The sequence below is a fragment of the Anomaloglossus baeobatrachus genome, chromosome 3, assembly GCF_048569485.1.
Source record: "Anomaloglossus baeobatrachus isolate aAnoBae1 chromosome 3, aAnoBae1.hap1, whole genome shotgun sequence".
Classification (NCBI taxonomy): domain Eukaryota; kingdom Metazoa; phylum Chordata; class Amphibia; order Anura; family Aromobatidae; genus Anomaloglossus; species Anomaloglossus baeobatrachus.
Window position 1 is genome coordinate 583,689,105 of NC_134355.1, and position 19,965 is coordinate 583,709,069.

General features: G+C 52.3%; 1 protein-coding gene across 1 annotated transcript in view; it reads right to left on the minus strand.

Annotated features, from left to right (window-relative positions):
- Positions 1–19,965, minus strand: part of LOC142296903 (E3 ubiquitin-protein ligase TRIP12-like) — a 498,462-nt gene that overhangs the window by 93,355 nt on the left and 385,142 nt on the right. The window contains exon 27 of the mRNA XM_075341010.1: positions 13,763–13,914. Within this exon, the coding sequence (XP_075197125.1) occupies positions 13,763–13,914 (152 nt within the window). The remainder of the gene's footprint in view (positions 1–13,762; positions 13,915–19,965) is intronic.

The window sequence follows — 19,965 nt, forward strand, 5'->3', positions numbered from 1 at the left end:
TAATTGGATTGCACTTCTCCCATTTGTATGCCTGTATGAGCGAGCCCCCATAGTGTGCATACTTGGAAATGTCTGTTCTTGTTGACAGTAAAAGAAACACACAGGTATATCTATACTAGCTATTGGACCCAAGAGAGGTAAATATTCTCCTATACTCTGCCCTGGTCAGATCCCACTTGGAATACTGTGTACAGTTGTGGGCGCCCCAATTCAAGAAAGACATTGATATATTGTAGCAAGCCCAGAGAAGAGCAATCAAGATGGTAGACAGTCTGCAAACCATGTCCTATGAAGACCGGCTAAAAGAACTAGGAATGTTTAGTTTGAAAAAGAGAAGGCTGAGAGGAGACTTAATAGCGGTCTACAAATATCTGAAAGGTAGTCACAGTGCAGAGGAAACCACCCTATTCTCATTACCATAAGGAAGTACAAGAAGCAACAGGATGAAACTTAAAGGAGATTCAGATTAGACATTAGGAAAAACTTTCTGACAGTGAGGAGTCAGGGAGTGGAACAAGCTACCATGGGTGGTAGTGAGCTCTCCATCAATGGAAATCTTCAAGCAGAAGCTGGATAAACATATAGCTGGGATGATTTAGGAAAGCCTGCACTTGCAGGGGGTTGGACCCGATGGCCCTTGAGGTCCCTTACAACTCTACCATTGTATGACCCGTTCTCCGCCCAGGTGGCAAGTATTTATTTATTTTAACTGTAAATTTTTATTAAAGTTTAGTAATATGAGACATGGTGGCAAGTATTTTTATTGGAACATTTTTAAATTTTGCTGAAGCATTAGCTGAAAACGAAATGTATTTATTGTGCAAAAACTTCTCTGCAAACCCGATTTTTGGTGTAAACTCTTTCTTTAATTTGCCTTGTTGGTGCAGGACTTTGTGTGTCGGGCCTTTCTTATCTACTCCTCCCATTTATTTAAATTGTGCGCCGCGGCCGCCACCATTATCCCTATGGCCAACGCGTGAGCAGTGCTATGCTCGTGTTGTAGTTGGATCATTCAATAATATGGGGCCGGAGTCAGCGCATGCGCGTACCACAAACTCCGGGGCCATTTTATTGAAGATACTGTGTCTGCGAAAATTATCTGGACCAAAATGGTGATATTCGCAGGCACAGTGACTTCAATAAAATGGCGCCAGAATTCGCAGTATGCACACGCACTGACTCCGGCATTATTTTATTGAAGAATTCAACTACAACGTGACCATAGCACTGCGCATACGCCGGTTATACCGGCTTCGGACAGAGGACGCATTCAGCATTATATTATTATAGATTATTGGTTACGCTTGATAAGGGTGTAGTTGTCCATAGCAACCAATCAGAGCTCAGTCTTCACTTTACCTCAGCAGCTTCAATGCTGAAGGCTGCACTCTAGTTGCTATAGGCAACCAGAACGATCTTACCGTGAGGCAATTCTCATAAATGAGGCCCCAGTTACTTCTGCAGTGGCTAGCTTTTAAAAATAAAAATAAAAAAATAGGCCCTTTACCAGTCAAACAGTTCGATCTTTGCCTTGGACAGAAGGAAGCGTTCAGCATTATATTATAGATGGCACTCACACATTTTTTACTTGTTTCATTGATAGTCTGCTAAAAGGGGTTTTCTTATGAACAAAGTTAATGCTAGAGTTGATTTTAATCAATAGATCATGGAATAATAATTTTCACAATTGGATGCGTTTAAAAAAATGTTCCTGTGCTGAGATAATGTTATATATGTGTCCCTGCTATGTACTGTGTAATGGCCGTGTCTGACCGTACAGGGACATTGTAACGGTCACGGTCAGTGTAGCGACAGCGAGCAGCATTAGTGGATCCACTGGACCACAGGGGGAACTCGGGCTTACCCTTCACTAGGAGGCTGATACTAAGTAGACAGAAAAAGTTAGCTCCTCCCCAGCAGTATACACCCCGAGCCGGAGGCGGACTCAAATCAGTTTAGTGCACAAGCAGTAGGAGGAGAACCAAAACAACTATAGATAAGACAAGGTATAAATTATAACTAATTAGCCGTGCGACAAGTGGCCTGGGAATATGGACCACTGAGGCAATAGACAGGTAATATGTAACAAAACACAAGCAGGGTGGGTGCTGTGTCCCCCAATGAAGACACAGAGAAAGAGATTTTACGGTGAGTACACAAAAATCCTTCTTTCTCTATCGTTTCATTGGGGGACACAGGACCATGGGACGTCCAAAAACAGTCCCTGGGTGAGAAGAGAACAAGCACCGGAGATAGGTAGGCAAACAGCTTCCCCCTGTCGGGCTTGACCCAGACCTACAAGCACCTACCTTGTTACAGGTGTGCTACTGCCGCCCGCAAAACCTTACGCCAAGACTGGCCTCTGCCGATGCTTGGGTGTGAATATGGTAGAACCTAGCAAAGGTATGCAGACTAGATCAGGTGGCGGCCCCGAGGACTTGGCCGGTCGACGTCTGAAGTCCAATCGTCCAAGAGGCTCCTATTGCACGGTAGAGTGCGGCGGAGATCCGTCGTTCATGCGATGGGCCTCAAATATGGCGGAATGGATCCATGTGGCAATCTTAGCCTTGGACGCCGGCATGCGCCTCTTGGGACCGGGTGGAAGGATGAACTAACTGTCGGTGTAAACGAAAGGAGCGGTCCTGAAGACATAAAGGACTGAGGGCGCGTACCAGTTCCAAAGTGAACCAGGCCCCTTTAGGCTGAGAGAAGGACTAGGACCGACTGCTGAAACCCAATCTGCTCATCTGGATGGAACGGCGAGCTGTCTTGGACAGAAAAAGAGAGCTCTGGCCGGAGCACCCCCCTTGTCCTGGTGAAGAACCCGAAAAAAAAAAAAGAGGGGGGGGAAACGACGAGAAGGCTGCCCGCCCTGACGCCCTTTGTAAAAAAAGAGATGGCAACGAGGAGCCCACCAGGTGAGAGCAGGAAGAACTCGGAAGAGTTCAAACAGGGTACCTTGAAGCGAACCCATCACTAGATTAAGGTCCCACGTTTCTAGTGGACGACGATACCGCCGAGCTAGATGGGCGCCTCTCTGAGTGAAGGTCTTGATCGGAGGACAAGAAGCGAGAGGTCTCTGAAACCGAATTGACCGAGCCGACACCTGGCCCTTACAGGGACGCGCGAGAGACCCGCATCCAGATCTGACTGCAAGAATGCCAGCAATGAAGGAAGGGAGAGAGAGAAGAGAAGATGTGCTCCCCACACCACCGGAGGAACTCTTCACTTGTGGTAAAAGATCCTCGAGGAAACTGGCTTCCCGGCCTTCATCATTGTCTACATCCTTCTTGTCGACAAGCCTGTCTGAGCTAGAATCCGGGATCCACTAGTAAGGCCGTCAAATTTAGGACTTCTGAGTCCTAGTGGAAGAGAGGGTCCCGACACGGAAGATCTGGACAGTCTGAAAGGCGCCACGGGGCATCTGCGAGGAGTTGAGTGAGTTCTGTGAACTATGCTCGCCTGGGCCACTCTGGAGCCATCCTTTGCCTTGGTCTATCTTGAGAACCTTCGAGATCATGGGAAGCTGTGGGAAGATGCACGGTAGCCTGACCTGGCTGCACGACCGGGCGAGGGCGTCGACACCTAGTTCAGAGGAGGGGGCACCCTCGATGCACCGTTGACTTGAAAGATGAATCGGGAGGCCAATAGGTCCACGACTGGAGACTTCTTTCGCCGGAGGCCCGGCTTGTGACTTCCCTGTTGAGGAACCATGTTGCCTTAAGCGAGGCCTTCCCTGCCGAGAAAATCGTCCGTCCAATCGTCCATGCTAGGGATGTGCACTGCCGAGATTAGATAGTGAAGAGACCCGGCCCAGTGCAAGATCTTCTTGACCTCTCCCATTGCCATGACACTCCTTGCGCCTTCCTGGTGGATGATGCACGCCACCGCCGTGGCATGGTCCGACTGGAACCTGACTGGGCAACACAGTACACGGTGATGAAAAACGTAGCCGGGCTAACCGGATGGCTCTGATTTCCGGAATGTTGATGGGGAAACAACACTCTAGATGTGTCCATCGGGACCGTGCTATGGGATGGTGGAATAGCATACCCCAGCCTAGGAGACTGGTGACGGTTGATACTATCCTCCAGAGGAGAAGGAGAAAGGACCTTACCAAAGGAGGTTGCGAAGACTGGTCCACTTAGGAAGGGATTGGCGGGTCACCAGCATAGACGGACCCTGCGGTCCATAGCAAGGAGAGATTTGACCCCCTTCTTCAGCAGGGCCCCCTGGAAGGGCCTAAGATGAAACTGGGTACAGTGTACCGCCTCTATTCCCGCCGTCAACTGACCGGGGACTCGCATACCAAAACCGATGGAAACCGGGTGCGGATGGCAGAGAGTACGGAGGCCTCGGTGCAGGGAAGAGAACTACTCTTGTGTGAGGAGTACCTGACCTTGGATGGTATTGAATACCGTGCCTAAAGGGATGATCCGCCGGGCCGGGGTCTGAGAAGACCCTTTCCGATAGATCAGCTACTCTAGTAGCGAAAGGGTGACGATGGCTATCTAAACACCCAGACGACAGTCCTTGAGGGAAGAACTCTTGGCCACCAGGTCGTCCCAGAGTGGAGTGATTATAACAGCTCTGGAGTGTATGTAGGATGGGCATGGCAGCCGCCCTGATCTCTGTAAGGACTTTTAAGAATGGAAGTGGTCCATTGCCTCGCAATGTGGAGGAACTATTGGTGGGATAGAGGCGCCCTGAAAGGTTGAGGCGCGAAAGGACTGGAACCGAGTGGTGGAGTGACGCACCTGGATGCGTCTGGGCCGATGCTGGGGAAGGGATGAATCTCTTCCCTCACGTAGCCTAGGGGATCAACTGGACTAGCCTATCTCCGAAAGGACGTTCCCCTAAGGGCGGAAGGGAAGCCAGCGGCTCCTTAGAGGTCGCCTCCGCATTCCAGATCTTGAGTCAGAGGGCTCAACGGGTGGTCACACTGCTGCTAGAGGCTTAGGCCGCGCAGCTGGTAGACGCCAGGGCTGTGTTGAAAATGTACTCACTGAAGATGTCAACCAGTTCTGAATCGGCAGAGATGGAACGTAGTCCGCTGCGTAGGGTGTCCGTGGAGTCCCTGAGAGACGTCACGTTAGGGCTGAGAAGCCAGGCGGAACACTGGTGGGTCGATCACAGGGTAGCATGCCCATTCTCTCCGGAGCCCCTTTGGAGAAGGGATTATGACAATAACAAGACTTACCGCTGGTAAACGTCGTGTCTGGTTGTTGTCAGTGATCACGCAGAAACTCGGCGAACTCTGGATGCCCCCTGAATACATCATGGGTCCGCCACAAACACCTTAAAGGAGACCTGTGTGCTCAGAGAGGAGAAGAGGACTGTCCGTACCTTTATGGTCTGACTCACCGTTTCTACCAGGCTATTCGTCATGCGCCGAACATCAGGCGCTTGCTCGGAATCCAGCAGAGGTGGTACGCATGGGCCATCACCAGAGAGGTCGGAAGGATTCCGGTGGAGCGGTAGTTTGGACCTGGGAATGAAGGTGAAACCAGGGGGGGACGCTGAAGACGAGACTTGGCGGGTCCGCTTCGAGCAGTGTATAAGGTCCCTGGTACAGGATTCCCCTCCCCCTGAGGGGATTGCGCCAATCCTGTGGAGGTATGACGGAGCGTCAGCAAGGGGCGCAGTGCATGCGCAACGACCCGGGAGGCCTCAGCGAGGTGATCTATGGATTGAGACAGGACGCTAACCAGTCGGCAGGGGCGGGATGCAGGGCCCTGCAGTGCCAGGGGTTTGCGGTGGCTGTTATCACTAAATATGACAGCATTTGGGGGAATTTACAAATGAGGGTACTAGGTACAGCAATCGTGACCCTTACCGGTCCGGAAATAAATTCAAGCCTGAGTATTAAATGTATTAACCCTATTGTTATATCATTTTGGGGGAATATACCTTAATAGTAAAAGACTACAGTTCCGTTTTTTTTTTGTTTTTTTTTTAAGTATATATCTATGATGCAAAACTAGATGGCTGAATAAGCACCTGTATAAAGCTAACATATAACGAAAATAACTCAACCCCTGATAAAAAAGAGAATTTTGTTTACTTACCGTAAATTCTTTTTCTTATAGTTCCGTATTGGGAGACCCAGACCATGGGTGTTTAGCTTCTACCTCCGGAGGACACACAAAGTACTACACTTAAAAGTGTAGCTCCTCCCCCTGAGCTTATACACCCCCTGGTGAGCAGACCCAGCCAGTTTAGTGCAAAAGCTGAAGGAGAATAGCCACCCACAAGTAGAACAGAGCAAAAGCCGGAACAACTGGAGACTCTGTCCACGACAACAGCCGGTGATAACACGCGGAACAAGAAAAATTGCCAACAGGCAACAGGGAGGGTGCTGGGTCTCCCAATACGGAACTATAAGAAAAAGAATTTACGGTAAGTAAACAAAATTCTCTTTTTCTTTATCGTTCCTTTGGGAGACCCAGACCATGGGACGTTCCAAAGCAGTCCCTGGGTGGGAAATAAACCGAAAAAAGGCAAGAAGTAGGCAGAACCTAACTTCACAAATGGGTGACAGCCGCCTGAAGGATGCGTCTGCCCAAGCTCGCATCTGCCGAAGCATGAGCATGCACTTGGTAGTGCTTCGAAAAGGTATGCAGGCTAGTCCAAGTGGCAGCCTGACAGACTTGTTGAGCCGTAGCCTGGTGCCTGAAAGCCCAAGAGGCACCAACAGCTCTGGTCGAATGTGCCTTGATCCCCGGCGGGGGAGGCACCTGAGAACTCTGGTAGGCGTCCGAAATGGTCGATCTAATCCAACGGCCCAAGGTCGGCTTAGAAGCAGAGAGGCCCTTGCGCCGACCTGTGGTTAGCACAAAAAGAGAAGTGCACCGCCTAAGAGCAGCGGTGCGAGACACATAGATCCGGAGCGCACGCACCAGATCCAGAGTATGCAGCACTTTTTCAAAGCGATGAACAGGAGCCGGACAAAAGGAAGGTAGGGTAATGTCCTGGTTAAGGTGGAAAGGAGAGACCACCTCAGGAAGAAAGTCCGAAGTCGGACGGAGAACCACCTTGTCTTGAAAAACTAAAAAAGGTGACTCCGAAGAGTCTTCCTGAGTGAAGTTATGGCCACCAGAAAAACCACTTTCTGTGAAAGACGATGCAAAGAGACCTCCCTAAGAGGCTCAAAGGGGGGTTTCTGCAAAACCGTGAGAACTAAATTAAGGTCCCAGGGATCCAAGGGCCGCCGGTAAGGCGGAATGATGTGAGACGCGCCTTCCATGAAGGTGCGGACCTGAGCCAGCCGAGCGAGACGCCGCTGGAACAGAACTGACAGAGCTGAGACTTGTCCCTTGAGAGAGTTGAGGGACAGTCCTAGCTGCAGACCGGACTGTAGAAAAGACAGAAGGGTCGGCAAGGAGAATGGCCAAGGAGGATGGTCAGTAGAGCGACACCAGGACAGGAAAATTTTCCAAGTCCTGTGATAGATCTTAGCGGAGGAAGACTTACGGGCCCGAGTCATAGTGGAGATGACTTCAGGAGGAATACCAGAAGCCGTCAAGATCCAGGACTCAAGAGCCACGCCGTCAATTTGAGAGCCGCAGAATTCAGGCGGAAAAACGGACCTTGTGAGAGTAGGTCTGGACGGTCCGGGAGATGCCACGGCATCTCTATGGATAGATGGAGCAGGTCTGGATACCAAGCTCGCCTGGGCCAGTCTGGTGCAATGAGGATGACTCGACAGCCCTCCGTTCTGATCTTGCGCAGAACTCTGGGCAAGAGAGCTAGAGGGGGAAACACGTAGGACAGACGAAACTGGGACCAGTCTTGAACCAGTGCGTCCGCGGCAAATGCCTGAGGGTCGTGGGAGCGAGCCACGTAAACGGGAACCTTGTTGTTGTGACGGGATGCCATTAGGTCCACGTCCGGAGTGCCCCATTTGCGGCAGATTGACTGAAACACCGCCGGGTGCAGGGACCACTCGCCACCGTCCACGGTTTGACGGCTGAGATAATCTGCCTCCCAGTTTTCCACGCCTGGGATGTGGACTGCGGATATGGTGGACTTGGAGTCCTCCGCCCATTGAAGGATGCGTTGTACTTCCAACATCGCCAGGCGGCTGCGTGTCCCGCCTTGGTGATTGATGTAGGCAACCGCTGTCGCGTTGTCCGACTGGACTCGAATGTGCCTGCCCGCCAACAGGTGGTGAAAAGCTAGGAGAGCTAGAAGCACGGCTCTGGTTTCCAGCACATTGATTGAAAGGGCTGACTCGGACAGAGTCCAACTGCCCTGCACTTGTGGTGGAGATATACCGCTCCCCAGCCGGATAGACTGGCATCCGTGGTGAGAATCACCCAGGACGGGGCCAGGAAGGAGCGCCCCTGGGACAGGGAGAGGGGCCGAAGCCACCACTGAAGAGAGCTCCTGGTTTGTGGCGACAGAGCCACTAACCTGTGTAAGGAGGAAGGCCGCTTGTCCCAACAGCGGAGAATGTCCAGCTGCAGGGGGCGCAGATGGAACTGGGCAAAGGGGACAGCCTCCATGGACGCCACCATTTGACCCAGCACCTGCATCAGACGCCTGAGGGTATAACGGCGGGGCCTCAGCAGAGAGCGCACCGCTAGCTGGAGGGACTGCTGTATGACTAAGGGAAACTTCACAAGTGCCGTCAAGGTCTCGAACTGCATCCCTAGGTACGTGAGACTCTAGGTCGGAGTCAGAGTGGATTTGGGCAGATTGACCAGCCACCCGAATTGAGCTAGAGTGGAGAGAGTGAGCGAGACACTCCGCTGACAGTCTGCGCTGGATGGAGCCTTGACTAGAAGGTCGTCCAGGTAAGGAATCACTGCCAACCCCTGGAGGTGCAGAACTGCAATCACTGCTGCCATGACCTTGGTGAATACCCGAGGGGCCGTGGCCAACCCGAAGGGGAGAGCCACGAATTGGAAGTGATCTTCTCCTACTGCAAAACGTAGCCAACGCAGGTGTGACACTGCAATTGGCACATGCAGATAGGCATCTCTGATGTCGATGGATGCCAGGAAATCCCCTTGGGACATAGAGGCAATGACTGATCGCAGAGACTCCATGCAAAAGCACCGCACCTGAACATGCTTGTTGAGAAGCTTCAGATCCAGGATGGGCCGGAAGGTACCGTCCTTTTTGGGAACTAGGAAGAGATTTGAGTAGAAACCTCTGAAACGTTCCCGGGCGGGAACCGGTACAATTACTCCATTGGCCTGTAAGGCTGCCACGGCCTGTGAGAAGGCGGCGGCCTTGGAGCAGGGGGGAGTTGAGAGAAAAAATCTGTTTGGCGGGCTGGAAGAGAATTCTATCCTGTAGCCGAGGGAGGTGATATCTCTCACCCACTGATCGGAGACGTGTTGAAACCAAGCGTCGCCAAAGTGGGAGAGCCTGCCACCGACTAAGGACGTTGCTGCAGCGGGCAGATAGTCACGAGGAGGCTGCCTTAGTGGCAGCAGCTCCTGCGGTCTTCTGTGGAAGCGCTTTTGTGCGCCAGTTGGATTTCTGGTCCTTGGCTGAGTTAGCGGAGGAGGCCGAGGGCTTAGAGGACGACCAGTTGGAGGAACTAAAGGAGCGAAACCTCGACTGATTCCTACCCTGGACAGGTTTCCTGGCTTTAGTTTGAGGCATGGAAGTACTCTTCCCGCCAGTAGCTTCCTTAATAATTTCATCCAGCTGTTCTCCGAACAGCCGGGACCCAGCAAAAGGGAGCCCAGCAAGGTACTTCTTTGAAGAAGCATCTGCCTTCCACTCTCGAAGCCACAAGATTCTGCGGATAGCGAGGGAATTAGCCGAAGCCACCGCAGTGCGGTGAGAAGCCTCCAGCATGGCAGACATGGCATAGGATGAAAAGGCCGAAGCTTGGGAAGTTAAGGCATCCATTTCGGGCATAGATTCCCTGGTGAGGGAATGCATCTCCTCCAGAGAAGCAGAGATGGCCTTGAGAGCCCACACTGCTGCAAAAGTCGGAGAAAACGCGGCCCCCGCCGCTTCATACACGGATTTGGCCAGAAGGTCAATCTGGCGGTCAGTGGAATCCTTAAGGGAAGTGCCATCAGCCACCGACACAACGGTCCGGGCTGCGAGCCTAGACACCGGAGGGTCTACCTTTGGGGACTGAGCCCACTCCTTGACCACCTCAGGTGGAAAGGGAAAACGGTCATCAGAACCACGCTTTGGGAAGCGCTTGTCAGGACAGGCCCTGGGCTTGGTCACAGCGGCCTGAAAACTGGAGTGGTTAAAGAACACACTCTTTGCTCTCTTAGGCAAGGTAAACTGGTGCTTTTCTGCCAGAGAGGGTTGCTCCTCTGATACTGGCGGATTGAGATCCAGTACAGAATTAATAGAAGCAATCAAGTCACTAAGATCTGAGTCACTTTCGGACAGATCAATGGGGCACATGGAGTTAGCCTCCGAACCCCCTGTGAAGGCATCCTCCTCATCCAGCGAGTCAGCTCTGGAATCAAAGCCACGGGAGGAGGAGGGAGAGGGAACCCTGCGTCTCTTCTTAGGAGGACGGGGTCTGGGCCCTGATGATGAATCCTCTGTGAGCTCCGGTCCTGAGGGACTCCTAGCAGCAGAGGCACCCTGTGAAGGGGGCTGATGCATATTCATCAACGTCCTGGACAGAAGTCCCATGGACTCAGCAAAAGACTGTGAGATAGACCTAGAAAAGGATTCTACCCGAGCCGGGGGTTCAGTCACAGGAGCAGGAGCAGCCTGAGAAACCACTGGGGGTGAGACTTCAGGCTGTGGCACCGCCAAGTTAGAGCAGGCATCACAATGTGGGAAGGTGCTCGGTTCTGGCAGCAGGAGCTTACATGCAGCGCATACAGCATAAAGCTTTGGGGCCTTGCTCCTCGTGTGAGACATGCTGCTGGAGTGGGGGCTCTGCCAGAGAATGAACCCCAGAGAGTATATACAGAGGTCCACAACCGGAGACCGGTTGTGGCTTACCAGACCGCTGGAGCGGTGTTGTGTGCCCTCCAGATCCCGAAGCCCGGACCCCCAAACACAGCACCTCAGCAGAGATGCTGCAGACCAGCGCTGCAATGACTGATCGCAGAGAGAACGCTGAGAAAATGGCCGCCGGAGCGAAGAGAGGGGGCGGGACTTGCTTGAGGAGCGGGATCTGGAGGGCCATAGAGACCTACAGGGGAGGGGACACACACTGCAGTGGGGAGTGTCCCTCCCCTGTACAGAACGGCCGCCGGGAGGAGCCGAGACTGTCCCTCTGCATGAGTGACATGCGAGGGCAGTGAAACAGAAACTAGGCCTCCGGCGAAGCCGGGGCCTAAATTTAAGCGGCGCGGCCGACGCGCAGGCACCATCGGCGCGGTTCTCAGGCGACAGCTAGAGAACCCGCCGGAAATGTCAGTAAACACAATAAGCACACTCTCCCCCAACAATAAAGTACAGGGACCCCGAAATCTAAACGTCTCAGGTACTTAGCTGCTGAGACGCAGGGCCAAGTTCCTGGGGATGAGTGCTCCGGTCCAGCAGTGTCCTGAAGGGCTGCGGATGGAGACCGGTCTCCTGCCAAGCATGGAGACCGTGCTGGCTCCCACTTCAAGCCAGAGCCCAGGAGGGATGGTGAAGGAGCACGGCATGTAAAGGCTCCAGCCTAGGAATCAACCTTACAACACCGCCGACACAGTGGGGTGAGAAGGGACATGCCGGGGGTCCAGACGTGGACCCCACTCTTCAATCTCGTTCCAAAAGGAAAAAATCATATGAGAATGCATGTGTGGATGTATGCCTCCTGAACACAAAGCAATAAACTGGCTGGGTCTGCTCACCAAAGGGTGTATAAGCTCAGGGGGAGGAGCTACACTTTTAAGTGTAGTACTTTGTGTGTCCTCCGGAGGTAGAAGCTAAACACCCATGGTCTGGGTCTCCCAAAGGAACGATAAAGAAAACACTATCTTTTGAGTCTGTTTTTCTTTTTCTTTTTGTTATGCTGTCTGTTCATGGAAAATAGAGAGTATGTGGATCACAGATTATAAAGTTTGCTGCAGCCTCAGCAATCCGCAGACTGGGAATATTTTTTTTTTTTTAAAATGGACGCTGAAGGAGGCTGGAGTGCGGGAGAGCGGGAAAAAGATCACCCACCACCCCTACTGTGATGCCTGGGGCTGAGCGGAGGGCGGAGACGGAACGGCCGGCGGCCAATAGCGCTGCAGCGGGGGACGGGCCTGGGACGCTGGAGACAAGGCCGCAGCCGGGGCCTAAATTTTGGAGCGCCGGAGCGAGGGACGGTAGAGACCAGCGGTCCTACCTGAAAACAGTGGCGGCGCAGCAGCGATGTCATGTGTGCCGGCAGGGAGCTCTGCGCGCGTGCCGATGCGCTCCGCCGACTGAGGGACGTGGCTGGGGTGCAGGGCGTCAAGGCCGAGACTGGGGCCTAAATTTCTGCAGCTGCCCGAGGAGGAGGAGGTAGGATATGGGTGTCCTACCTGATATCCGCGGAAGTCCTGTGTGCCGGCAGGGAGCTCTGCGCGCGGGCCCGGTGCTCTCCGCCGACTGATGGGACGTGGCTGGGGCGCAGGGCGTGTAGGCCGAGACCGGGGCCTACATTTCTGCTGCTGCCCGAGGAGGAGAAGGTAGGAGATGAGCATCCTACCTGATATCCGCCGCGCCGCATCAGCGTTGTCCGGTGTGCAGGCAGAGAGCTCTGGACATGTCCCTGTGTGCTCCACACACCGATGGAATGGCTGCGGGCTCCAGGGGAGTAGAAGTGGGGAAGGCAGGGAGGTGGACGCCGGTGGGGGTGGGAGCCCCTCTGGACCGCGCTGCGGGCCCCATCATAAAATCCGAGGTCCAGTCCCTATTGCCGAGCCCCGTCCACCCTTTGGGGTGATACCGCAGGGTGGATCAGGGGTGCACATGAAGCTTCTGCCCCACACGCAAACCCGGGAGTGGTACCACGGGAATGGACGGGGGAGAGGGCCCGAAGTCTCAAGCCTCTGCGACCCTGGGGAGTGGTACCCACAGGGCTGCGAAAGGATGAGGGAAAAATAAACGACACCTGCAGAAAAAGAGAAGACAACAGGGATGAGAGCGACGAGCGTCGCCGAGAAAAATGAAAAAAATACGCAAGAAAACAAGTGACTGAAGGGGGCCGAGTTGGCCCACATCAGCCTCCTACGACACTAAGCAAAAACTGATTTGAGTCCGCCTCCGGCTCGGGGTGTATACTGCTGGGGAGGAGCTAACTTTTTCTGTCTACTTAGTGTCAGACTCCTAGTGACAGCAGCATAACCCCATGGTCCTGTGTCCTGGGCCAGGGAGGACGCAAAAAAGAGTAAACAGACAGCACAACAAGGGTTCACAGGATCATAGCTGATTCTTTTTGTGAGGTAAAACATTTCCCAATTTTTAAAAATGTTTTACCTCAAAGAAAATTATTATCTGTGATCCCGTGCTGTAATGTTTTTATACTTTTTTACTTCCTCCCCTGCCCAGGAGATGTGGTATGATCAGACCATGTCCCTGTACGGTCAGACACGGCCATTACACAGTACATAGCAGGGACACATATATAAGATTATCTCCACACAGGAAAAAAATTTTAAACACATTTAATTTTTTAAATTATTATTCGAAGATCTATTAATTAAAACTAATACTGTTTGTGCGAAAACCTCTTTAGAAACAAAATACATAGTCCCCGAATTATTACACATCACATATTTGGGGGAAGAGCTAATTTAACAAACAACCCCTTTGAGATAACTAAAAGGTAAACCTGCAAAGTGACTGTAGCATAACTTACATCAAACAGGTAATACCAGTATCTGCTGATGGCATGAAGGACCCTTAAAAGAATCACCACATCAAGGGAAGGAGCATCAAAAGTGATATTGTCAGGTGGGGAGGACATGAGGTAATTGTCTAACGGATTACCATTCTGGGAGCAAACTCCATCTATATAGAAAGACACAATTTTTTGTTAGTTTTTATAAAAATTTCCGTAAAGAAAACCAAAACATACCAGACAAAATTTGGGTTTTTTTCTACAGTCATGGCCAAAAGTTTTGAGAATGCTACAAATATTAATTTTTACAAAGTCTACTGCTTAAGTTTTTCTAATGGCAATTTGCATATACTCCAGAATGTCATAAAGAGTGATCAGCTTAACAGCAATTACCGTATTTTTCGCTTTATAAGACGCACCTGATTATAAGACGCACCCCCAAATTTGGTGAAGGAATAGAGAATTTTTTAATACATGGGGTCCGTCTTATAATGCCAGTGTCCGTCTAACAAATAATATAAGGTATATGTCCCTCATAGCCCCCTCATCCTAAAATTAGCCCCCTTAATCTGGATATGGCCACCTTATATTGAACACGTCCCCCAGTGATGCCACATTTCCGCTATGGCTGACACACATCATCATATGGCAGGCAGACAGGCCCACTGTGGCAGGCAGACAGGCCCACTGTGGCAGGCAGACAGGGCCACTGTGGCAGGCAGACAGGCCCATTGTGGCAGGCAGATAGGGCCACTGTGGCAGGCAGACAGGGCCACTGTGGCAGGCAGACAGGCCCATTGTGGCAGGCAGATAGGGCCACTGTGGCAGGCAGACAGGGCCACTGTGGCAGGCAGACAGGGCCACTGTGGCAAGCAGACAGGGCCACTGTGGCAAGCAGACAGGCCCACTGTGGCAGGCAGACAGGGCCACTGTGGCAGGCAGACAGGGCCCACTGTGGCAGGCAGACAGGCCCACTGTGGCAGGCAGACAGGGCCACTGTGGCAGGCAGACATCACCCTCTGTTACATATCGCCCCCATGTTGCTGCTTTTAGTATAATAAACTCTTTACCTTCTGCAGCACAGTCCTGTCTCGTGTGTCCCTCCTCGGGGTTGAACTCCTCCTGTCTCCTGCACTTCCTACTTCCTAGTTCTAGTGGAGGTCATGTGATCAGGACAGCAGAGAGAGATATCTCTGCATGCCTAATCACAGCCAGCAGGAGGGAGACGGGCAGAAGCTGGAGGAGGTGAGTAAAGAGTTTATTATTTTACTATGGGCAGCACGGGAGGCCATATCTAACACAGGGGGAGGGGGGTTCCTGTGCAATCAAAGGTAAGCACAGGCAGACAATATGCACAGCTCCCCAGCCCATCAGCGCGATGCAGTTTCAGCACCACGCTTCTGATGGACAGCGGCTGTGCATATTATATGAGTGGGAGCAGGAGATCAAACGCTGCCGCTCCCAGCCCCAAGCAGTCCCCAGCACCGCTCCAGAGCTGCCCGCACCTCCACTGGACTCTGTATATATATATATATACACCCCCCGTCCCGTATATTCGGATTATAAGACGCACCCCCTACTTTCCCCCAAAATTCGGGGGAACAAAAGTGCGTCTTATAAAGCGAAAAATACGGTACTTGCAAAGTCAATATTGGCTAAGAAAATGAACTTTAACCCCCAAAACACATTTCAACATCATTGCATTCCTGCCTTAAAAGGAGGAGCTAACATTGTTTTAGTGATTGTTCCATTAACACAGGTGTGGGTGTTGATGAGGACAGGGCTGGTGATCAATCAGTCATGATTAAGTAAGAATGACACCACTGGACACTTTAAAAGGAGGCTGGTGCTTGGTATCATTGTTTCTCTTCAGTTAACCATGGTTATCTCTAAAGAAACACGTGCAGCCATCATTGCTCTGCACAAAAATGGCCTAACAGGGAAGAGTATCGCAGCTACAAAGATTGCACCTCAGTCAACAATCTATCGCATCATCAAGGAGAGAGCTTCCATTGTTGCCAAAAAGGCTCCAGGGCGCCTAAGAAGGACCAGCAAACGCCAGGACCGTATCTTAAAACTGTTTCAGCTGCGGGATCGGACTGCCAGCAGTGCCGAGCTAGCTCAGCAATGGCAGCAGGCTGGTGTGAGTGCTTCTGCACGCACTGTGAAGCGGAGACTGCTTGAGCAAGGCCTGGTTTCAAGGAGGGCAGCAAAGAAGCCACTTCTCTCCAGAAAAAACATCAGGGACTGACTGATAGTCTGAAAAGGGTACAGGGAGTGGACTGCTGAGGACTGGGGTAAAGTTATTTTCTCAGATGAATCCCCTTTTCGATTGTTTGGGACATCTGGAAGAAGGGAATTTTGTTACTTACCGTAAATTCCTTTTCTTCTATCTCTTATTGGGAGACCCAGACGATTGGGTGTATAGCACTGCCTCCGGAGGCCACACAAAGCAATTACACTAAAAAGTGTAAGGCCCCTCCCCTTCTGGCTATACACCCCCAGTGGGATCACTGGCTCACCAGTTTTAGTGCAAAAGCAAGAAGGAGGAAAGCCAATAACTGGTTTAAACAAATTCACTCCGAGTAACATCGGAGAACTGAAAACCGTTCAACATGAACAACATGTGTACCCGCAAACAAACCAAAAATCCCGAAGGACAACAGGGCGGGTGCTGGGTCTCCCAATAAGAGCTAGAAGAAAAGGAATTTACGGTAAGTAACAAAATTCCCTTCTTCTTCGGCGCTCTATTGGGAGACCCAGACGATTGGGACGTCCAAAAGCTGTCCCTGGGTGGGTAAAGAAATACCTCATGTTAGAGCTGCAAGACAGCCCTCCCCTACGGGGAGGCAACTGCCGCCTGCAGGACTCTTCTACCTAGGCTGGCGTCCGCCGAAGCATAGGTATGCACCTGATAATGTTTGGTGAAAGTGTGCAGACTCGACCAGGTAGCTGCCTGGCACACCTGTTGAGCCGTAGCCTGGTGTCGCAATGCCCAGGACGCACCCACGGCTCTGGTAGAATGGGCCTTCAGCCCTGATGGAACCGGAAGCCCAGCAGAACGGTAGGCTTCAAGAATTGGTTCTTTGATCCATCGAGCCAGGGTGGCCTTAGAAGCCTGCGACCCTTTGCGCTTACCAGCGACAAGGACAAAGAGTGCATCCGAACGGCGCAGGGGCGCCGTGCGGGAAATGTAGATTCTGAGTGCTCTCACCAGATCTAACAAATGTAAATCCTTCTCATACCGATGAACTGCATGAGGACAAAACGAAGGCAAAGAGATATCCTGATTAAGATGAAAAGAGGATACCACCTTCGGGAGAAACTCCTGAATGGGGCGCAGCACTACCTTGTCCTGGTGGAAGACCAGGAAGGGAGCCTTGGAAGACAGCGCTGCTAGCTCAGACACTCTCCGAAGAGATGTGATCGCTACTAGAAAAGTCACTTTCTGTGATAGTCTAGAGAGTGAAACCTCCCTCAGAGGCTCGAAGGGCGGCTTCTGGAGGGCAACTAGTACCCTGTTCAGATCCCATGGATCCAACGGCCGCTTGTACGGGGGTACAATATGGCAAACCCCCTGCAGGAACGTGCGCACCTTAGGAAGGCGTGCCAAACGCCTCTGAAAAAAGACGGATAGCGCCGAGACTTGTCCTTTAAGGGAGCCGAGCGACAAACCTTTTTCTAACCCAGATTGCAGGAAAGAAAGAAGGGTAGGTAATGCAAATGGCCAGGGAGACACTCCCTGAGCAGAGCACCAGGATAAGAATATCCCCCACGTTCTGTGGTAGATCTTAGCAGACGTGGGCTTCCTAGCCTGTCTCATGGTGGCAACGACCCCTTGGGATAAGCCTGAAGACGCTAGGATCCAGGACTCAATGGCCACACAGTCAGGTTCAGGGCCGCAGAATTCCGATGGAAAAACGGCCCTTGGGACAGTAAGTCTGGTCGGTCTGGTAGTGCCCACGGTTGGCCGACCGTGAGATGCCACAGATCCGGATACCACGCCCTCCTCGGCCAGTCTGGAGCGACGAGTATGACGCGGCTGCAGTCGGATCTGATCTTGCGTAGCACTCTGGGCAAGAGTGCCAGAGGTGGAAACACATAAGGGAGCCGGAACTGCGACCAATCTTGCACTAGGGCGTCTGCTGCTAGAGCTCTTTGATCGCGAGACCGTGCCATGAAGGTTGGGACCTTGTTGTTGTGCCGGGACGCCATTAGGTCGACGTCCGGCCTTCCCCATCGGCGACAGATTTCCTGAAACACGTCCGGGTGAAGGGACCATTCCCCTGCGTCCATGCCCTGGCGACTGAGGAAGTCTGCTTCCCAGTTTTCTACGCCGGGGATGTGAACTGCGGATATGGTGGAGGCCGTGGCTTCCACCCACATCATAATGCGCCGGACTTCCTGGAAGGCTTGCCGACTGCGTGTCCCCCCTTGGTGATTGATGTATGCCACCGCTGTGGAGTTGTCCGATTGAATTCGGATCTGCTTCCCTTCCAGCCACTGCTGGAAGGCTAGTAGGGCAAGAAACACTGCTCTGATTTCCAGAACATTGATCTGAAGGATGGACTCCTGCTGAGTCCACGTACCCTGAGCCCTGTGGTGGAGAAACACTGCTCCCCACCCTGACAGACTCGCGTCTGTCGTGACCACCGCCCAGGACGGTGGTAGGAAGGATCTTCCCTGTGATAATGAGGTGGAAAGGAGCCACCACTGCAGAGAGTCCTTGGCCGTCTGGGAAAGGGAGACTTTCCTGTCCAGGGATGTTGACTTCCCGTCCCATTGGCGGAGAATGTCCCATTGAAGTGGACGCAGATGAAACTGCGCAAACGGAACCGCCTCTATTGCCGCCACCATCTTCCCGAGGAAGTGCATGAGGCGTCTTAAGGAGTGCGACTGACTTTGAAGGAGAGCCTGCACCCCAGTCTGTAGAGACCGCTGCTTGTCCAGCGGAAGCTTCACTATCGCTGAGAGAGTATGAAACTCCATGCCAAGATACGTTAGTGATTGGGTCGGTGACAGATTTGACTTTGGGAAGTTGATGATCCACCCGAACGCCTGGAGAGTCTCCAGTGCAAAATTCAGGCTGAGTTGGCATGCCTCCTGAGAGGGTGCCTTGACCAGTAGATCGTCCAAGTAAGGGATCACAGAGTGTCCGTGAGAGTGCAAGACTGCTACCACTGCTGCCATGATCTTGGTGAACACCCGAGGGGCTGTCGCCAGACCAAATGGCAGAGCCACGAACTGAAGATGGTCGTCTCCTATCACGAAGCGTAGAAAGCGTTGGTGCTCCGTAGCAATCGGCACGTGGAGATAAGCATCTTTGATGTCTATTGATGCTAGGAAATCTCCTTGGGACATTGAGGCAATGACTGAGCGGAGGGATTCCATCCGGAACCGCCTGGCGTTCACATGCTTGTTGAGCAGTTTTAGGTCCAGAACAGGACGGAAGGAGCCGTCCTTTTTTGGAACCACAAAGAGATTGGAGTAAAATCCTCGCCCCCGTTCCTGAGGGGGGACAGGGATCACGACTCCTTCTGCTCTTAGAGAGTCCACCGCCTGCAGCAGGGCATCTGCTCGGTTGGGGTGTGGGGAGGTTCTGAAGAACCGAAGTGGAGGCCGAGAACTGAACTCGATTCTGTACCCGCGAGACAAAATGTCTGTTACCCACCGGTCTTTGACCTGTGACAGCCAAATGTCGCAAAAGCGGGAGAGCCTGCCACCGACCGAGGATGCGGAGGGAGGAGGCCGAAAGTCATGAGGTAGCCGCCTTGGAAGCGGTTCCTCCATTTGCTTTCCTGGGGCGTGAGTGAGCCCGCCAGGAATCTGAGCTCCCTTGTCCTTTCTGAGTCGTTTTGGACGAGGAGAATTGGGCCTTGCCCGAGCCTCGAAAGGACCGAAACCTCGACTGCCACTTTTTCTGTTGAGGTTTACTTGCTCTGGGCTGTGGCAAGGAAGAGTCCTTACCCTTGGACTGTTTTATGATTTCAGCCAATGGCTCACCAAACAGTCTGTCTCTAGATAATGGCAAGCTGGTTAAGCATTTTTTGGAACCAGCATCTGCTTTCCAGTCCTTTAACCATAAGGCTCTGCGCAAAACCACAGAATTGGCGGCCGCCATAGAGGTACGGCTCGTAGATTCTAGGACAGCATTGATAGCATAGGTCGCAAACGCAGACATTTGCGAAGTTAGGGACGCCACCTGCGGTACTGCTGGATGC